This window comes from Branchiostoma lanceolatum, chromosome 3 (genome assembly GCF_035083965.1).
Source record: "Branchiostoma lanceolatum isolate klBraLanc5 chromosome 3, klBraLanc5.hap2, whole genome shotgun sequence".
NCBI lineage: Eukaryota > Metazoa > Chordata > Leptocardii > Amphioxiformes > Branchiostomatidae > Branchiostoma > Branchiostoma lanceolatum.
The window spans coordinates 4,181,198-4,202,272 of NC_089724.1; the positions used below are offsets into that span (position 1 = coordinate 4,181,198).

General features: G+C 43.2%; 2 protein-coding genes and 1 long non-coding RNA gene across 3 annotated transcripts in view; 1 reads left to right on the forward strand and 2 right to left on the reverse strand.

Moving 5' to 3' along the window:
• Window positions 1–531: 531 nt before the first annotated feature.
• Window positions 532–2,810, reverse strand: LOC136429206 (uncharacterized). Its single transcript, XM_066419082.1, has 3 exons — window positions 2,615–2,810; window positions 2,054–2,170; window positions 532–748 (listed from the first exon to the last, which is right to left on the reverse strand). The coding sequence occupies exons 1-3, from the start codon at window positions 2,713–2,715 to the stop codon at window positions 562–564; spliced, it is 405 nt and encodes a 134-aa protein (XP_066275179.1). The 5' UTR covers window positions 2,716–2,810; the 3' UTR covers window positions 532–561.
• A 3,080-nt stretch (window positions 2,811–5,890) lies between these two features.
• The window catches only part of LOC136429781 (ankyrin repeat and SOCS box protein 9-like), a 42,064-nt gene continuing 26,879 nt past the window's right edge, over window positions 5,891–21,075 (reverse strand). The window contains exon 5 of the mRNA XM_066419747.1: window positions 5,891–6,364. Coding sequence (XP_066275844.1) covers window positions 6,133–6,364 — 232 coding nt within the window. The 3' untranslated portion in view covers window positions 5,891–6,132. The remainder of the gene's footprint in view (window positions 6,365–21,075) is intronic.
• On the forward strand, window positions 8,592–10,831 carry LOC136429774 (uncharacterized). Its single transcript, XR_010754807.1, has 4 exons — window positions 8,592–8,671; window positions 9,601–9,679; window positions 9,954–10,053; window positions 10,424–10,831. It is a non-coding gene; the product is annotated as an uncharacterized lncRNA (long non-coding RNA).

Sequence of the window (21,075 nt, forward strand, 5' to 3'; positions counted from 1 at the left end):
AGAATACAGTTATTTCATGCATTTACACACAGTCAAAACAGCTTGCCTTGTTTTAGGGTCAAATTTCCAAACCGCCCCCGGTTAGGGAACGAAATGTATGATTAAAGGACAACGAAACACACAAAACGTTGAAAATAGTAATAATCATAATTTTGGTAGAAAATCATTTTTATTAGATGAAACACGATTCATTTAGAATAAAAATCGTAACCGTGGCAATGGTCTACCCCCAACAGATAGGAAACAAAAGCCGACGCCTTGACACTTAATAACTTATTTACTTCCCTTTGCAAGATAACTCAAACAAGGTCATACAAAACCTTTTGCACAGTAACCGCGTGTGAAAAGAAAAGAAAAACTTTATTTCTACCAAGAACATTGCTTGGGCGCATAAAGACACCAGTATCAATATGCAAATCGAGAAATAGACAATGATTTGGCGACATTTATTTTCTACTACACTGTACATTCCATACGGTTACAGCGGCATTGTGATCTCAACAGTTCTTACAGTGATACATCCCGTCGCTAAAGATGCAAAGAGTTGTAAAATATGTGGAGTCACGCTTGGTTTTTATGTTGTAGGATAAGATTTGCCATTGCCAAATCCTCCCGGAAGGGTTCTGGACCCCCGGAGTAAGTATCATGCCCGCAGCACTTCTTGTGTCCGACAGACCAGTGTTGTGCCTGACAGTCGCGGTTGCAGTAGCGGGTCATCTTACACCGGCCACACAGCTTCAGTGTTGACCTGTAAAAGATGTAACAGACACACAGTTTCAGTTTCAGCTTATTTCTTATACCAGAAATACATACACAGGCTGTTCAGGGACTGTGGATAATTCTGTTTTGCAACTGCCTTTTGTAGGCTATGAAGATTTGCAGAAATTTAAATGAAAACGAAGTTTCTATGTAACATGGGTACCATCCTCTGTAGTTAACGTTACCGCTCGCTCTCCATTTTCGCTTGATCATTTGATTATGCGGATGACATCTCCTGGGTGCCCCAAAACTGATACGAGTGTGTGAATAAAACAGGTGGACAAAAATGTTCAGTAAGGTTGAAAAATGGCCGAACACACAGAACACGAAATACAAAACTATCAATTCTTTATTTTTGCTCTTTCATATCTTCTTCTTTGCTCGGATCTAGAAACCCCTTTGTCAGTTTATTACACATGGCTAAAATTACTTGCATCAAACATTATGCAGGCTCAACACAAACCTTCGGACCCGTTCATATTTGTACGTAAATCCAAGTCCGTATGAGTTGGGTATTAGCATTTCTTGGATTAAGCCAAGTGTGTGGGGGAAAAACTCTGTTAACTTTAACATTATAACCCACCGTTGAGTGCCCCAAAAAATTACTTCATTGGTCGCAAAATGTATCCAAACAAAAATAATTGATACGCATCTCATGCGTGGACTGGACTATGCGCACAAGTGTGAACGGGCTTTCACAGTATGGTTGCAAGCTTTTGCTGGTCTTTTTTTAACGAGGGAGGGGGGGGGTGATATCGATGCACGGATGTCATCCATATAATCAAGGTCTTCCTACGGGAATACGGATCATAGAATTCAGCCAAATAGGCTAGGAAATAATTGACCAGGAGAGTCGACGGTGAGGTTACATCATTCCACTCATCAGGTCAACCCCTTTCGGTAGCCAAACTCCCCTGAAGTGCTAGTATTCTCCCTATAAGCTTAAGCCAGCGTAGTCTTCTTCTTGCCTTTCATGCACACGGTCTTGATGACGACCATTCCGGCATGTTGGGAAAGTCGTGTAAAATGTATTTCCTAAGGGCACAAGATCGGTGACACTGAAGGATTCGAACCCGGGACCACTTGGTTCTGAGCGGAACACACTGCCGTTGCGTCACACGACCCCACAAGTCAGTCTGGTACATACCAACAATCGAGATTGAGGCGGTAGTGATTACGGAGGAAGGCATCCATTTTCCAGTAGCAACATTTGCTCATGCAAAGCCTTGATACAAGTCATAGGCGTCAATGATAGATAAAATATCTTAGCAGAGCCATCATCAGCAAGACCTACCTGTAGCCTGGTTTGCCACACTTTGGGTTGCAGCATCTCAGCAACTTGGTCTTCCTCGCCTCTTGTATCAGCTTCATGCACTCTTCCCAAGGATGGTCTCCTACTTCTATCCCAAACCTGGTGGAAAATATAACTCATTCAGGGAACTAGCTGGGGAACGGGATATAAATATATTGCATATATATAACATTATTCTTCATATAGGACGCACGGTCTAGAATTCTAAAGTGCCTTTATGCTATCTGTATTCTTGCCTATGGACCAGAATAGTATAAAACATGCACACATACACATTTTTGCTAGTGTATCTCTTCGAAAAGCGGCGGAGATGAGTGAGTGAGAGTGATCCCCCCACACACACACACACGCGCGCGCGCGCTCGCTCACACACGCGCGCACACACTCACACACACGCGCGCGCACACACTCACTGTGAGACAGAGACGAACACGAGCCGATGGCTCAGTCCAGTTCTATTTGAAAATTTGTCTACATAAAAAAAAACAATCATATATTGTATGTATCACTCATTTCATTATTCTCAAAGTATGTGACACTTACCTCTGGGCTACCTCGCCATAATCGTCGGTCGAGTCAACTCTTGCTCCCAGCTCAATCAGTCGCCGAACCGTGTCCACTTGTTTGTAGACACATGCTCTCATGAGTGGCGTGCACTGAAGGCGGTCCCGTATGTCTAAAGTTGCACCAGCATTCACCAGCAACTCCACTATTTCTGTCCACCCTAAGTTGGATTTGTGGCACAAGAAATACACATCAAGTTGAGAAACGTTGAAGAAAAATATACAATGCAAACCCAAAGGCTAAAAGCTGACATACTGTCACAGAAAGCTTTTCAGTTCCCTTCACTTGCAGTGTGAGTTTTCAGTTCCCATGGAGTCTAGCACTTTGTTGTCTCGGCTAGCTCACAGTTGCAAATTCTACTAATTACGACACTAGACAACAATAGGCGTGAAATACATCATCGCAGCGAAATGTCAAACATACCCTCTTGTCAGTTGAAACTTCGGTTGGCATATCTTAAAAGTCTTAAGACTAGCATTTGTCGTAAATTGCAGACAGATATACAAAGACTAGGTGTAACAGAGACCGTTCGGTGTAATATAAACAGCTAGCTGCTGCCACTCCGCGCGCCTGTCGCACCGTGTGTTACGCCGAATGGCGGTTATACCGGCCATATTGATACAGATACAGATTGACCTACCTTCGGATGCTGCTCCATGAAGAGGAGCAAATGAACCACCGGTTCTCTTCGCCACAAACGCCCCCTTGCGGAGCAGCAGTCTCACTATGCCTACATGTCCCCCGTAGCAAGCATGGTGCAATGCCGTGCCTCTGCTTGATGTTGAAGGCTCGAAGTCAACGTCTGCACCTGCGTTTGGTGAACAATGATTGCGGTTAAGTAAAACTGAATATACACATTGTCAATATAATTTCTCAGCATTTCAAAGTACATGTTTATATAGGATATTAAAATCCCATTGATGTTTCCCAACCATGAATAAAGTTTAGAAATTAAGCCTCCTTGCACAAACCAATGAGGTTTTATATAGAATTTCTATATATATATATATATACTGTTCGAAAATATATAAAACCTCCTTGCACAAACTGGTCCGTCGATACGGAGCTACGACTAGAAAGGGCCTCTATATAAAGTTATTGGCTGAAGAGACAAACATACTTTACAAGGCTATATCCTGCCGGGCAGAATACAAGGGACAAAATTTTGTCGCCGTCTCTTAGTGTGCTGCAGGATTAGTTAGCCTAAGAACAAAAGATAAAGTTGTTGTGCCAGGCTTTCTTGTTCAGTCCCAGTTCGTATGTAAATTGTCGGCACAACACGAGGAAAAAACAAAAGGTTTTTCATACTTGTATGCAAATTTTATCTGTTAATTTACCTTTGAATGATCATCTACCGGTACAAAGCCATTTTTCAAATTCACGCCTGACATTTCTGTTGTCAACTAGAAATGAAAAAAAAAACACTGCTGAATTGCAAGTACTATTAGGAAACTATACAGTCATGTACTGTACGCAGTGGGCGGCGTGGTTAGACACTCGGGCAAGATAATAATAATAGTCTTTATTGCATGTTCCTGCCCAGAAGGGCTAAATGCACAGAAGACCACACGTGGTCTGTAAGGAACATAATGTAAAACATAAATTGATAAAATGCTACATTCTAATGCTAAAAACTAAAGAAAAGAAAGAAAAAAACATAAAAACTGTGGGATATTGCTAAACTAAATGATGATCACCTAGTAGTTTCTTCTCTCTTTTTGAAACATTTGGAAATATGACTACATACTTTGTCCATTATATATTCGTTCTTACATGACATCAGGTATATAAAAGTATCCTGTTTTGACATTTTTGTACATTTCTTGTCTAATTTCTATTATCTTAAACAACGATTGCCGCTCATCTTTATATAAGGAACAATCAATTAAAAAGTGTCTTTCATCTTCAACATATAAATCGTCACAGAATTCGCATGTTCTATTATTTGGAGGGGTACGGTTTTGCCTGCCAGATTCTATGTGTAGGGAGTGGTCACTGATGCGAAGTTTACACATCGCTCTGCGATGTTCGAAGTTTGCAATGTTTAAATATGCTTCTCTTTCATATATTTTTTTGAAAGTTTTGTATGTTCTTAATTTGTTGCCTTGGTTTTCTCTTCATCCTTTAGCGTGTAATTCTGAATTAAATTTTTGGATGTAAATATCCTTTAATCTTTGTTTTAGGTCATTTGAATGCGAATGTGTGTTTGAGGGACCGTTTATGTAATAAGAAATACTAGTACTAGTAATTGAGTCGACGTCTATACATTCTGTAATAATGTGCCCATAAACTACACTGCCGACTTTTATCGGGAGCGTGGAGAATATAATTTTGTTGGAGAGTTTAAAGGCTGTGTAGGATAAAAGATAAGATTCTATTTAATCCTATTGAGGATGATTAATACGCTAGGAACAAAATATAAGCCGTATTCAACTTCTTTAGATAGATGAAACACACTACTCCGGTCCGGCAACTGTCATCGGAACCCAATTTCCTACAATACATTTCTCGGTTCGAAACCTGGTTGTATGACGTCTACGTCATTCATTATAAATGCTTTCGGAAGGCTTAAAAATTACGATATATGCTTACCAGCTTTTAGGGCATCTTCGACGCCTAGGAGGCATCCATTCATAGCAGCATACAACAGAGATATGTTCGCCATTTTGGTTAGGACCGCTGTGTAAGTTGCCGACACCTTGCGCGTGGGCTGTCTAAGTTTGAACTGAAGAGGCATGGGAAGAAGTTGTCTTACTACCTGAGCTATTGTCTTGCCACGTGATCTATTGTCTTTCCACGTGATCTATTGTCTTGTCACGTGATCTATTGCCTTGCCACGTGATCTATTGTCTTTCCACGTGAGCCATAGTCACGCGGGGAAATGAAAAGGCGAAGGTGAAGAGAAGGAATATTGATAAGTTGTTCATGTATTTAATTTATTAAATGCAGCTTTTTTTTCCGAAAAAAAAAATAAATTTCACAGACGTTTAGGCATTGAAACATATCATAGATCAAATAAAAAGAGCACTGCCATAGATTGATAAAGCTGAAGCACTAGGCTGAACAATAGTAACAACAAGCAGACATAAAATAGGCAACCATTCCCTGATGTAAAGTTGTAAAGACGCATCCTCATTTCTTGATAAGTGTTTATTTTTACAAAGATAGCTGTGTAATTAGATGATCGGATGTCGTCCGACTGTTCAGGTCTAGATTCTAGGGTTGCAATATTTGACCCTCTGTCCGTAGTGACTCTATTTGGCCAATTTCTTCTATTTTCCCAGTGACCCGCGGAGGCTGGTAGAACCTAAAGTTTTCCAGTTAGAAATAGTAATATTGTATTCGTTTTGCCAATTCATTCTAGTGACGCTGAAGAAGAGTGATGGCTGTCACTCAAAATGTCCGGAAGTACTATTCGAATTGCATCCAGTTCTAGAGTTTGAATTGTCTTTATAAATTCTTCGTATGGAATTATGAGCCGTTTCACGTCGTTATCATCATCCAAAAAGTTTTAAGAGTGTCCAGAATTCCGGTTGGTGTCCATGGTCTCGGACGTGTTGTGCCATCAACGTCATCAGTTTCCACCAGCTTTCTATCCCCTGGTCTTCGGAACACGCGTCATGCCCGCAGCACTTCTTGTGTCCGATAGACCAGTGTTGTCTCTGACAGTCGCGACTGCAGTAGCGGGTCATCTTACACCGGGCGCACAGCTTCAGGGCACCGGTTGACCTGTAGAAAATACAAGACAATTTCCTTCGATAGGTAGTACAAATAGACGTCTTGCCATTATCACGGCGTCCATTTTTAATATCCCGGGGTCAGCTTTGGGTCATGCACCAAAACGAGGCTCCAGTTGGTGTCCCCCTTCTTATAAGCATGTACCTGTATTGCAATATAGGTATGCCATCTTTGGTCACCGTGGTCGTTTCACCCCTCAAGGGTGAAATACTGCAAGAAGTCTATTCAGATGGAAAACATACTTTCTTCGGGCCAATAACAACGCCTGTACAGAGGACAAAGTATGTTTAAGTTAGTATTCTCAGACGAAATGGAAATAAAACGATGGAGCCTTCATCATCAAAACCTACCTGTAGCCGGGTTTGCCACACTTCGGGTTGCAGCATTTCAACAGCCTGGACTTCCTCGCTTCTTCTATCAGCTTCATGCTCTCGTGGCAATCGCAGAAGCCACGGCAGACATGGCTTTCGTCTGCTATCCCCATCCTAGTGGAAAGGTTTGACTCGTTTAGGAAACTTGACCACAAGATATCTATCTATTTACATCCATCGATCTATCTATCTATCTATCTAATGATAGTATCTGTCTGTCTATACCTTTCTTTATATATCATATGTATCAGGATAGTATAAAACATGCACCATGCACACACACAAACAAACACACACATAAATATGTGTATATAAACAAACAAACAAACACAAGACGAATTATTCCAGCTTTATTAGAAAGTTTGTCTACCGTAGAAACAGTCGTTCATTTTGTATTCTGATGGAAGGGTATGACACTTGCCACTGAGCGTCGTGGCCGTCGGTCAAATCAGGCCTTGCTCCAAACTCCAACAGTCGCCGAACTGTGTCGACACGTTTGTTGACGCATGCAGTCATGAGCGGCGTGTTCTGGAAGCCGTCCCGTATGTCTAGTGTTGCACCATGATTCACCAGTAATTCCACCACTTCTGTCCACCCTGAGATTGGATTTGCGACACAAAAATAATATAAATGAATTAAAATCATCAAATTTTGTGTTGGAAATGAATGATAATGCAATTTGTTTTATCTTTAGCTATATGATTTACTGAATTTCTTGATGTTGTTGATATCTTGTTCATCATCATCATCGGTCGACCCCCGGGGGGGACGGGGCAAGTCCATGCACAACCGCTGACCACTCCATATCTTGTTAACCACCACTGTGATTTTGAATCTGCCCTTGTACTGATTGTATTTTATTACCTGTAATGGATTACTTTATAGATTTGGTTGTTGTTTGTATCTGATCACTTTTAATTTCGTATTGTATCTGTTTGTTTGTATGTTCATGTAGTTTGTGACGGGAACCAAATGAAATATAGATAAAACAAACATTGCCTTCTGCGAAGTAACATGCAATCATTTCTTCACGCCGAAATCTGATAAACGTTGCAGTATATACGAGTTCATAAACAGGGTACGTGTATTTTTCATTCCTTGTTATACGACGCAAATATCTCGTTCCCAAGTGGTCTCCCATCCAGGTACTGGCCGGACTCGACGTTGCTTAACTATCCGAGTTCGAATGGGATCGGGTGTTCTCAACGCCATGTGGCCTTAGATGAAAGGTGATGTTTGGGTGGCTTACTTATGGCCACTTTTTACAATAATCGAAAGAAAAAAAGAATCAAAAGAGACGCCTTCAGCATTCGTTCCCAAGTGTTCTCCCATCCAGGTACTGGCCGGACTCGACGTTGCTTAACTATCCGAGTTCAAATGGGATCGGGTGTTCTCAACGCCATGTGGCCTTAGATGAAAGGTGATGTTTGGGTGGCTTTCTTATGGCCACTTTTTGCAATAATCGAAAGAAAAAAATAGTCAAAAGAGACGTCTTCAGCATTCGTTCCCAAGTGTTCTCCCATCCAGGTACTGGCCGGACTCGACGTTGCTTAACTATCCGAGTTCGAATGGGATCGGGTGTTCTCAACGCCATGTGGCCTTAGATGAAAGGTGATGTTTGGGTGGCTTACTTATGGCCACTTTTTACAATAATCGAAAGAAAAAAAAGAATCAAAAGAGACGCCTTCAGCATCCGTTCCCAGGCAGCCAAGTACCTTTGTTGACCAATGGTTGAGCGACGTTGAGCAAGTTGAGTACTCAACCCGCCAATCATTGAGCCACGTTGAGCAGGGTCTTTTGCTCAACAGACCAATCAGGCTGCGCGACCCCCGTATGTCAGAGTTGAAACTGGGGTCAAATCCAAGATGGCGGCAACCGGCCATTAGTGTGCGAAGCGAGGCACCTTTTCTGCTGTCATCTCGCTCAGGTGAGGCTAATCTTCTTCAAATTTGTCTCATTTTGTAGGGAATCTGGTGGCGCACAAGGCTATCTAGTTTAGGTTTTAGCTCCGTCGGCAGATTTTACGAAAATTGACTAGTTATTTCGTCAAAATCCCATTGTTTAAGTATAGTAAATTCGGCATGGTGGAGGGTAATTTTACCTGAATTTATACCGCTGTCACTTGGCTCAGGTAAGTCCCATCTCCCCCATTCTTGGCTCTTTTACAAGTCTATCTAGTTTGGGGTTTTCCTGTGTTGACAGATTTTCTGAAAATTGACAACTTCTATTGTCCAATATGCCATTGTTTAACCTCCTTGGTTTATGTATGGGGATTTCATGGCATTTTCCTGTCAATTCATCCCGCTGTCATTTTCCTCAGGTAAGTCCCATCTCCTCCATTCTTGGCTCTTTTTTAAGGTCATGTAGTTGTGCACAAAGCTATCTAGTTTTGGGGGTGCCTGTCTTGATAGATTGTCTGAAAAATGTCAGCTTCTATTGTCAAAAATACCATTGTTAAGAGATGCTGATTTTGCATGTTCTTGTGTATAGACAACATAGATCCAGTTGCCGTTGAATCTGAGCTAATTTTTCACTCATTTTGCTATCTGGTGCATCTTGTTAGCTTTGGAACAATGTTATTGACCTTTTGCGGTAATAATCTTTGTGTTTTCAGGGGCATAGCTAGTCCCCTACTAGCTAGTAGCTACATATTCTTGTATCCAAAACTGGTTCTGTTGCAGATGAAGTCAATTTTAGATCTGCTTCTGTTTTAGGCTTTACGTTAGATGATCTATCTTAATCTAGATAACAGGCTACTAGGATGGGACAAAGTAAGGTTTTTGCATAGCGTTACAGAATGAAGAAACTGAACTACTGTATGTATAATTGATATTGTGTTTATGTTTACTACACCAGGTGAAGGTTGAACATGGAGAGGAGATGGAGAGTTTCCTTCTCTCACCTGTCATTTTGTCAAGGCTGAACCTGGTCGGAGGTAAGATAACTTTTAGATCATTTTGACTAAGTTTTGATTACAGATTGTACTGTTTTGTGTATGGACAAACTTAGCACCTCTACTTGTAAGGCATTGGTGTTTTCTACAAGCCGCATAAGACCAAACTGATAGGTTTAATCCACTCACACCAATAAGTAATCTTTTCTATAATAAGACTGGTCGGTTCTTTAAGTTTAACGTGCTCGAGGTGTGTCTCTCCTCAAACATAGAACCTCTGACTTGACGTCCCATCCTACTGTTTTATCTTCTGCAGGAACCGGACTCAAAGAAACAAGTGAAAGCTGACTCTACTGTTTACAGGTTGCAGCAGGATCCTGACTATGCAAGTGATACTGTATTGTTGGCACCTACAGGTCATGTTACGTTTTATGATGCTGAGATTGAAATGACATTTGTACATGCTTTATTTGTACATGTTTGTACAAGTGTGTATAGTGTGTTGCTGTACTTTCAGCATTTACCTTCTTGTCTTAGGCTAGATAACATTTGATGATGTCTTGTGCTGTGTGTGTTACACTGACACCTGATGTCAGAGTTTCATAGAATATGAAGACATTTTAATTGGAGATGATACATATGAAGACTGCTTCCATAGAATTTTACAGAAATTTTAAAGTTAGAAATGATTTCGTTTCTTCAAAGACTACTATGCTTTGTGAAATTCATTCTTACACTGTCTTGAAATGTACTTTATCATAAATCTTGGTCTGATTTCTTCTTCAGAAATGAGAAAGTGTCCTTGATGAATCAGAGGTGCCAGTATACTTACAACTTATTGCCTGAGGAGACATCACACCAGCTGGGAGCCAGCACTCTGTCAACTGGTGCTCTCCAAGCAGAGGTTTGATGAGAAGGTTGTGACCTTCTTCTGACTTGCCCCGTTTACCTAAAGCCAATCCATTTTTTTCAATCCAACCTCCAACCTCGCCTGGCTGTCAGAAGAAGCTCACAATCTCTCAATCCAACATTTGGTTGGCTGTTAGAAAACAGCACAAGTCTTGCACTGTAAGGTGTATGAAACATTTTGCTATTTTGCATCACCATACCGTGTTCAGACACTTAAGACTTGCAGGCACAACAGTTTTGGGAAGAGTTTTCTGATCAAGGAAGAATTTTGTTAGAAAGGATTGTGATTATTGAATGGTTTGAAAAGAAAATGGCACCTGAACAAATATAGGAAGAAGAGTTCTAAGTTCTGTCCAAGGGGAGCTGTCCAACAGCTGGCATCACCAGTGCCCCAGAACCTGAATTCTCTTCATCTTGTTCAGCTCCTAAATTCCCTCAAAGACATCAAGTCTCATTTCCTATAGCAATTATACCTCGATTCTAACAGCAACCTTCTCTATGCTACCTGTTACTGCTTGAAGACAAGAACACTAAGTTATAAATGCAGTGAGATGTATTGAATGTTTTCTACTGACTGTTCTTATTTATACTTTGTATCAACATAACCTCCTAAATACTTAAAACAGAAAGGAATAAAAATTTTGAGCCCTTTTTATGTGACAGAGGACGGTAAAGATGTTAAGTGTTTTATGATCTCTTTATTACAGAAATAAAATGGGATTTGGCGGTGTTTTCATGTTTTAATTGCTAAAGCAGATGTAAAATTCAATTTCTCACTTTAATCCAACAGATTCCTGCCATCTCAACATAGATACGGCATCCCAAAGAGGTTAACACACTTTCCCCCACATCTGCATGGATTCCCGAGATCTCCAAGCAGATGTCGCTTAACCCAGGAGTTTCTGTAGGGACTTGGGGGGGTCATCCGCCGTTCCCAAGTGGTCTCCCATCCAGGTACTGGCCGGACTCGACGTTGCTTAACTATCCGAGTTCGAATGGGATCGGGTGTTCTCAACGCCATGTGGCCTTAGATGAAAGGTGATGTTTGGGTGGCTTACTTATGGCCACTTTTTACAATAATCGAAAGAAAAAAATAATCAAAAGAGACGCCTTCAGCATTCGTTCCCCGTTCCCAAGTGGTCTCCCATCCAGGTACTGGCCGGACTCGACGTTGCTTAACTATCCGAGTTCGAATGGGATCGGGTGTTCTCACACCATGTGGCCTTAGATGAAAGGTGATGTTTGGGTGGCTTACTTATGGCCACTTTTTACAATAATCGAAAGAAAAAAATAATCAAAAGAGACGCCTTCAGCATTCGTTCCCAAGTGGTCTCCCATCCAGGTACTGGCCGGACTCGACGTTGCTTAACTATCCGAGTTTGAATGGGATCGGGTGTTCTCAACGCCATGTGGCCTTAGATGAAAGGTGATGTTTGGGTGGCTTACTTATGGCCACTTTTTACAATAATCGAAAGAAAAAAATAATCAAAAGAGACGCCTTCAGCATTCGTTTCCAAGTGGTCTCCCATCCAGGTACTGGTCGGACTCGACGTTGCTTAACTATCCGAGTTCGAATGGGATCGGGTGTTCTCAACGCCATGTGGCCTTAGATGAAAGGTGATGTTTGGGTGGCTTACTTATGGCCACTTTTTACAATAATCGAAAGAACAAAATAGTCAAAAGAGACGCCTTCAGCATTCGTTCCCAAGTGGTCTCCCATCCAGGTACTGGCCGGACTCGACGTTGCTTAACTATCCGAGTTCGAATGGGATCGGGTGTTCTCAACGCCATGTGGCCTTAGATGAAAGGTGATGTTTGGGTGGCTTACTTATGGCCACTTTTTACAATAATCGAAAGAAAAAAATAGTCAAAAGAGACGCCTTCAGCATTCAAGTGGTCTCCCATCCAGGTATTGGCCGGACTCGACGTTGCTTAACTATCCGAGTTCGAATGGGATCGGGTGTTCTCAACGCCATGTGGCCTTAGATGAAAGGTGATGTTTGGGTGGCTTACTTATGGCCACTTTTTACAATAATCGAAAGAAAAAAATAATCAAAAGAGACGCCTTCAGCATTCGTTTCCAAGTGGTCTCCCATCCAGGTACTGGTCGGACTCGACGTTGCTTAACTATCCGAGTTCGAATGGGATCGGGTGTTCTCAACGCCATGTGGCCTTAGATGAAAGGTGATGTTTGGGTGGCTTACTTATGGCCACTTTTTACAATAATCGAAAGAAAAAAATAGTCAAAAGAGACGCCTTCAGCATTCGTTCCCAAGTGGTCTCCCATCCAGGTACTGGCCGGACTCGACGTTGCTTAACTATCCGAGTTCGAATGGGATCGGGTGTTCTCAACGCCATGTGGCCTTAGATGAAAGGTGATGTTTGGGTGGCTTACTTATGGCCACTTTTTACAATAATCGAAAGAAAAAAATAGTCAAAAGAGGCGCCTTCAGCATTCAAGTGGTCTCCCATCCAGGTACTGGCCGGACTTGACGTTGCTTAACTATCCGAGTTCGAATGGGATCGGGTGTTCTCAACGCCATGTGGCCTTAGATGAAAGGTGATGTTTGGGTGGCTTACTTATGGCCACTTTTTACAATAATCGAAAGAAAAAAATAGTCAAAAGAGACGCCTTCAGCATTCGTTCCCAAGTGGTCTCCCATCCAGGTACTGGCCGGACTCGACGTTGCTTAACTATCCGAGTTCGAATGGGATCGGGTGTTCTCAACGCCATGTGGCCTTAGATGAAAGGTGATGTTTGGGTGGCTTACTTATGGCCACTTTTTACAATAATCGAAAGAAAAAAATAATCAAAAGAGACGCCTTCAGCATTCGTTCCCAAGTGGTCTCCCATCCAGGTACTGGCCGGACTCGACGTTGCTTAACTATCCGAGTTCGAATGGGATCGGGTGTTCTCAACGCCATGTGGCCTTAGATGAAAGGTGATGTTTGGGTGGCTTACTTATGGCCACTTTTTACAATAATCGAAAGAAAAAAATAATCAAAAGAGACGCCTTCAGCATTCGTTCCCAAGTGGTCTCCCATCCAGGTACTGGCCGGACTCGACGTTGCTTAACTATCCGAGTTCGAATGGGATCGGGTGTTCTCACACCATGTGGCCTTAGATGAAAGGTGATGTTTGGGTGGCTTACTTATGGCCACTTTTTACAATAATCGAAAGAAAAAAATAATCAAAAGAGACGCCTTCAGCATTCGTTTCCAAGTGGTCTCCCATCCAGGTACTGGCCGGACTCGACGTTGCTTAACTATCCGAGTTTGAATGGGATCGGGTGTTCTCAACGCCATGTGGCCTTAGATGAAAGGTGATGTTTGGGTGGCTTACTTATGGCCACTTTTTACAATAATCGAAAGAAAAAAATAATCAAAAGAGACGCCTTCAGCATTCGTTTCCAAGTGGTCTCCCATCCAGGTACTGGTCGGACTCGACGTTGCTTAACTATCCGAGTTCGAATGGGATCGGGTGTTCTCACACCATGTGGCCTTAGATGAAAGGTGATGTTTGGGTGGCTTACTTATGGCCACTTTTTACAATAATCGAAAGAAAAAAAATAGTCAAAAGAGACGCCTTCAGCATTCGTTTCCAAGTGGTCTCCCATCCAGGTACTGGCCGGACTCGACGTTGCTTAACTATCCGAGTTTGAATGGGATCGGGTGTTCTCAACGCCATGTGGCCTTAGATGAAAGGTGATGTTTGGGTGGCTTACTTATGGCCACTTTTTACAATAATCGAAAGAAAAAAATAATCAAAAGAGACGCCTTCAGCATTCGTTTCCAAGTGGTCTCCCATCCAGGTACTGGTCGGACTCGACGTTGCTTAACTATCCGAGTTCGAATGGGATCGGGTGTTCTCAACGCCATGTGGCCTTAGATGAAAGGTGATGTTTGGTTGGCTTACTTATGGCCACTTTTTACAATAATCGAAAGAAAAAAATAGTCAAAAGAGACGCCTTCAGCATTCAAGTGGTCTCCCATCCAGGTATTGGCCGGACTCGACGTTGCTTAACTATCCGAGTTCGAATGGGATCGGGTGTTCTCAACGCCATGTGGGCTTAGATGAAAGGTGATGTTTGGGTGGCTTACTTATGGCCACTTTTTACAATAATCGAAAGAAAAAAATAGTCAAAAGAGCCGCCTTCAGCATTCGTTCCCAAGTGGTCTCCCATCCAGGTACTGGCCGGACTCGACGTTGCTTAACTATCCGAGTTCGAATGGGATCGGGTGTTTTCAACGCCATGTGGCCTTAGATGAAAGGTGATGTTTGGGTGGCTTACTTATGGCCACTTTTTACAATAATCGAAAGAAAAAAAGAATCAAAAGAGACGCCTTCAGCATTCGTTCCCAAGTGGTCTCCCATCCAGGTATTGGCCGGACTCGACGTTGTTTAACTATCCGAGTTCGAATGGGATCGGGTGTTCTCAACGCCATGTGGCCTTAGATGAAAGGTGATGTTTGGGTGGCTTACTTATGGCCACTTTTTACAATAATCGAAAGAAAAAAATAATCAAAAGAGACGCCTTCAGCATTCGTTTCCAAGTGGTCTCCCATCCAGGTACTGGTCGGACTCGACGTTGCTTAACTATCCGAGTTCGAATGGGATCGGGTGTTCTCAACGCCATGTGGCCTTAGATGAAAGGTGATGTTTGGTTGGCTTACTTATGGCCACTTTTTACAATAATCGAAAGAAAAAAATAGTCAAAAGAGACGCCTTCAGCATTCAAGTGGTCTCCCATCCAGGTATTGGCCGGACTCGACGTTGCTTAACTATCCGAGTTCGAATGGGATCGGGTGTTCTCAACGCCATGTGGGCTTAGATGAAAGGTGATGTTTGGGTGGCTTACTTATGGCCACTTTTTACAATAATCGAAAGAAAAAAATAGTCAAAAGAGCCGCCTTCAGCATTCGTTCCCAAGTGGTCTCCCATCCAGGTACTGGCCGGACTCGACGTTGCTTAACTATCCGAGTTCGAATGGGATCGGGTGTTTTCAACGCCATGTGGCCTTAGATGAAAGGTGATGTTTGGGTGGCTTACTTATGGCCACTTTTTACAATAATCGAAAGAAAAAAAGAATCAAAAGAGACGCCTTCAGCATTCGTTCCCAAGTGGTCTCCCATCCAGGTATTGGCCGGACTCGACGTTGTTTAACTATCCGAGTTCGAATGGGATCGGGTGTTCTCAACGCCATGTGGCCTTAGATGAAAGGTGATGTTTGGGTGGCTTACTTATGGCCACTTTTTACAATAATCGAAAGAAAAAAAGAATCAAAAGAGACGCCTTCAGCATTCGTTCCCAAGTGGTCTCCCATCCAGGTACTGGCCGGACTCGACGTTGCTTAACTATCCGAGTTCGAATGGGATCGGGTGTTCTCAACGCCATGTGGCCTTAGATGAAAGGTGATGTTTGGGTGGCTTACTTATGGCCACTTTTTACAATAATCGAAAGAAAAAAATAATCAAAAGAGACGCCTTCAGCATTCGTTCCCAAGTGGTCTCCCATCCAGGTACTGGCCGGACTCGACGTTGCTTAACTATCCGAGTTCGAATGGGATCGGGTGTTCTCAACGCCATGTGGCCTTAGATGAAAGGTGATGTTTGGGTGGCTTACTTACGGCCACTTTTTACAATAATCGAAAGAAAAAAATAATCAAAAGAGACGCCTTCAGCATTCGTTCCCACGTGGTCTCCCATCCAGGTACTGGCCGGACTCGACGTTGCTTAACTATCCGAGTTCGAATGGGATCGGGTGTTCTCAACGCCATGTGGCCTTAGATGAAAGGTGATGTTTGGGTGGCTTACTTATGGCCACTTTTTACAATAATCGAAAGAAAAAAAGTAATCAAAAGAGACGCCTTCAGCATTCGTTCCCACGTGGTCTCCCATCCAGGTACTGGCCGGACTCGACGTTGCTTAACTATCCGAGTTCGAATGGGATCGGGTGTTCTCAACGCCATGTGGCTATAGATGAAAGGTGATGTTTGGGTGGCTTTCTTATGGCCACTTTTTACAATAATCGAAAGAAAAAAATAGTTAAAAGAGACGCCTTCAGCATTCGTTCCCAAGTGGTCTCCCATCCAGGTATTGGCCGGACTCGACGTTGCTTAACTATCCGAGTTCGAATGGGATCGGGTGTTCTCAACGCCATGTGGCCTTAGATGAAAGGTGATGTTTGGGTGGCTTACTTATGGCCACTTTTTACAATAATCGAAAGAAAAAAATAATCAAAAGAGACGCCTTCAGCATTCGTTTCCAAGTGGTCTCCCATCCAGGTACTGGTCGGACTCGACGTTGCTTAACTATCCGAGTTCGAATGGGATCGGGTGTTCTCAACGCCATGTGGCCTTAGATGAAAGGTGATGTTTGGGTGGCTTACTTATGGCCACTTTTTACAATAATCGAAAGAACAAAATAGTCAAAAGAGACGCCTTCAGCATTCGTTCCCAAGTGGTCTCCCATCCAGGTACTGGCCGGACTCGACGTTGCTTAACTATCCGAGTTCGAATGGGATCGGGTGTTCTCAACGCCATGTGGCCTTAGATGAAAGGTGATGTTTGGGTGGCTTACTTATGGCCACTTTTTACAATAATCGAAAGAAAAAAATAGTCAAAAGAGGCGCCTTCAGCATTCAAGTGGTCTCCCATCCAGGTACTGGCCGGACTTGACGTTGCTTAACTATCCGAGTTCGAATGGGATCGGGTGTTCTCAACGCCATGTGGCCTTAGATGAAAGGTGATGTTTGGGTGGCTTACTTATGGCCACTTTTTACAATAATCGAAAGAAAAAAATAGTCAAAAGAGACGCCTTCAGCATTCGTTCCCAAGTGGTCTCCCATCCAGGTACTGGCCGGACTCGACGTTGCTTAACTATCCGAGTTCGAATGGGATCGGGTGTTCTCAACGCCATGTGGCCTTAGATGAAAGGTGATGTTTGGGTGGCTTACTTATGGCCACTTTTTACAATAATCGAAAGAAAAAAATAATCAAAAGAGACGCCTTCAGCATTCGTTCCCAAGTGGTCTCCCATCCAGGTACTGGCCGGACTCGACGTTGCTTAACTATCCGAGTTCGAATGGGATCGGGTGTTCTCAACGCCATGTGGCCTTAGATGAAAGGTGATGTTTGGGTGGCTTACTTATGGCCACTTTTTACAATAATCGAAAGAAAAAAATAATCAAAAGAGACGCCTTCAGCATTCGTTCCCAAGTGGTCTCCCATCCAGGTACTGGCCGGACTCGACGTTGCTTAACTATCCGAGTTCGAATGGGATCGGGTGTTCTCACACCATGTGGCCTTAGATGAAAGGTGATGTTTGGGTGGCTTACTTATGGCCACTTTTTACAATAATCGAAAGAAAAAAATAATCAAAAGAGACGCCTTCAGCATTCGTTTCCAAGTGGTCTCCCATCCAGGTACTGGCCGGACTCGACGTTGCTTAACTATCCGAGTTTGAATGGGATCGGGTGTTCTCAACGCCATGTGGCCTTAGATGAAAGGTGATGTTTGGGTGGCTTACTTATGGCCACTTTTTACAATAATCGAAAGAAAAAAATAATCAAAAGAGACGCCTTCAGCATTCGTTTCCAAGTGGTCTCCCATCCAGGTACTGGTCGGACTCGACGTTGCTTAACTATCCGAGTTCGAATGGGATCGGGTGTTCTCACACCATGTGGCCTTAGATGAAAGGTGATGTTTGGGTGGCTTACTTATGGCCACTTTTTACAATAATCGAAAGAAAAAAAATAGTCAAAAGAGACGCCTTCAGCATTCGTTTCCAAGTGGTCTCCCATCCAGGTACTGGCCGGACTCGACGTTGCTTAACTATCCGAGTTTGAATGGGATCGGGTGTTCTCAACGCCATGTGGCCTTAGATGAAAGGTGATGTTTGGGTGGCTTACTTATGGCCACTTTTTACAATAATCGAAAGAAAAAAATAATCAAAAGAGACGCCTTCAGCATTCGTTTCCAAGTGGTCTCCCATCCAGGTACTGGTCGGACTCGACGTTGCTTAACTATCCGAGTTCGAATGGGATCGGGTGTTCTCAACGCCATGTGGCCTTAGATGAAAGGTGATGTTTGGTTGGCTTACTTATGGCCACTTTTTACAATAATCGAAAGAAAAAAATAGTCAAAAGAGACGCCTTCAGCATTCAAGTGGTCTCCCATCCAGGTATTGGCCGGACTCGACGTTGCTTAACTATCCGAGTTCGAATGGGATCGGGTGTTCTCAACGCCATGTGGGCTTAGATGAAAGGTGATGTTTGGGTGGCTTACTTATGGCCACTTTTTACAATAATCGAAAGAAAAAAATAGTCAAAAGAGCCGCCTTCAGCATTCGTTCCCAAGTGGTCTCCCATCCAGGTACTGGCCGGACTCGACGTTGCTTAACTATCCGAGTTCGAATGGGATCGGGTGTTTTCAACGCCATGTGGCCTTAGATGAAAGGTGATGTTTGGGTGGCTTACTTATGGCCACTTTTTACAATAATCGAAAGAAAAAAAGAATCAAAAGAGACGCCTTCAGCATTCGTTCCCAAGTGGTCTCCCATCCAGGTATTGGCCGGACTCGACGTTGTTTAACTATCCGAGTTCGAATGGGATCGGGTGTTCTCAACGCCATGTGGCCTTAGATGAAAGGTGATGTTTGGGTGGCTTACTTATGGCCACTTTTTACAATAATCGAAAGAAAAAAATAATCAAAAGAGACGCCTTCAGCATTCGTTTCCAAGTGGTCTCCCATCCAGGTACTGGTCGGACTCGACGTTGCTTAACTATCCGAGTTCGAATGGGATCGGGTGTTCTCAACGCCATGTGGCCTTAGATGAAAGGTGATGTTTGGTTGGCTTACTTATGGCCACTTTTTACAATAATCGAAAGAAAAAAATAGTCAAAAGAGACGCCTTCAGCATTCAAGTGGTCTCCCATCCAGGTATTGGCCGGACTCGACGTTGCTTAACTATCCGAGTTCGAATGGGATCGGGTGTTCTCAACGCCATGTGGGCTTAGATGAAAGGTGATGTTTGGGTGGCTTACTTATGGCCACTTTTTACAATAATCGAAAGAAAAAAATAGTCAAAAGAGCCGCCTTCAGCATTCGTTCCCAAGTGGTCTCCCATCCAGGTACTGGCCGGACTCGACGTTGCTTAACTATCCGAGTTCGAATGGGATCGGGTGTTTTCAACGCCATGTGGCCTTAGATGAAAGGTGATGTTTGGGTGGCTTACTTATGGCCACTTTTTACAATAATCGAAAGAAAAAAAGAATCAAAAGAGACGCCTTCAGCATTCGTTCCCAAGTGGTCTCCCATCCAGGTATTGGCCGGACTCGACGTTGTTTAACTATCCGAGTTCGAATGGGATCGGGTGTTCTCAACGCCATGTGGCCTTAGATGAAAGGTGATGTTTGGGTGGCTTACTTATGGCCACTTTTTACAATAATCGAAAGAAAAAAAGAATCAAAAGAGACGCCTTCAGCATTCGTTCCCAAGTGGTCTCCCATCCAGGTACTGGCCGGACTCGACGTTGCTTAACTATCCGAGTTCGAATGGGATCGGGTGTTCTCAACGCCATGTGGCCTTAGATGAAAGGTGATGTTTGGGTGGCTTACTTATGGCCACTTTTTACAATAATCGAAAGAAAAAAATAATCAAAAGAGACGCCTTCAGCATTCGTTCCCAAGTGGTCTCCCATCCAGGTACTGGCCGGACTCGACGTTGCTTAACTATCCGAGTTCGAATGGGATCGGGTGTTCTCAACGCCATGTGGCCTTAGATGAAAGGTGATGTTTGGGTGGCTTACTTACGGCCACTTTTTACAATAATCGAAAGAAAAAAATAATCAAAAGAGACGCCTTCAGCATTCGTTCCCACGTGGTCTCCCATCCAGGTACTGGCCGGACTCGACGTTGCTTAACTATCCGAGTTCGAATGGGATCGGGTGTTCTCAACGCCATGTGGCCTTAGATGAAAGGTGATGTTTGGGTGGCTTACTTATGGCCACTTTTTACAATAATCGAAAGAAAAAAAGTAATCAAAAGAGACGCCTTCAGCATTCGTTCCCACGTGGTCTCCCATCCAGGTACTGGCCGGACTCGACGTTGCTTAACTATCCGAGTTCGAATGGGATCGGGTGTTCTCAACGCCATGTGGCTATAGATGAAAGGTGATGTTTGGGTGGCTTTCTTATGGCCACTTTTTACAATAATCGAAAGAAAAAAATAGTTAAAAGAGACGCCTTCAGCATTCGTTCCCAAGTGGTCTCCCATCCAGGTATTGGCCGGACTCGACGTTGCTTAACTATCCGAGTTCGAATGGGATCGGGTGTTCTCAACGCCATGTGGCCTTAGATGAAAGGTGATGTTTGGGTGGCTTACTTATGGCCACTTTTTACAATAATCGAAAGAAAAAAAATAGTCAAAAGAGACGCCTTCAGCATTCGTTCCCAAGTGGTCTCCCATCCAGGTACTGGCCGGACTCGACGTTGCTTAACTATCCGAGTTCGAATGGGATCGGGTGTTCTCA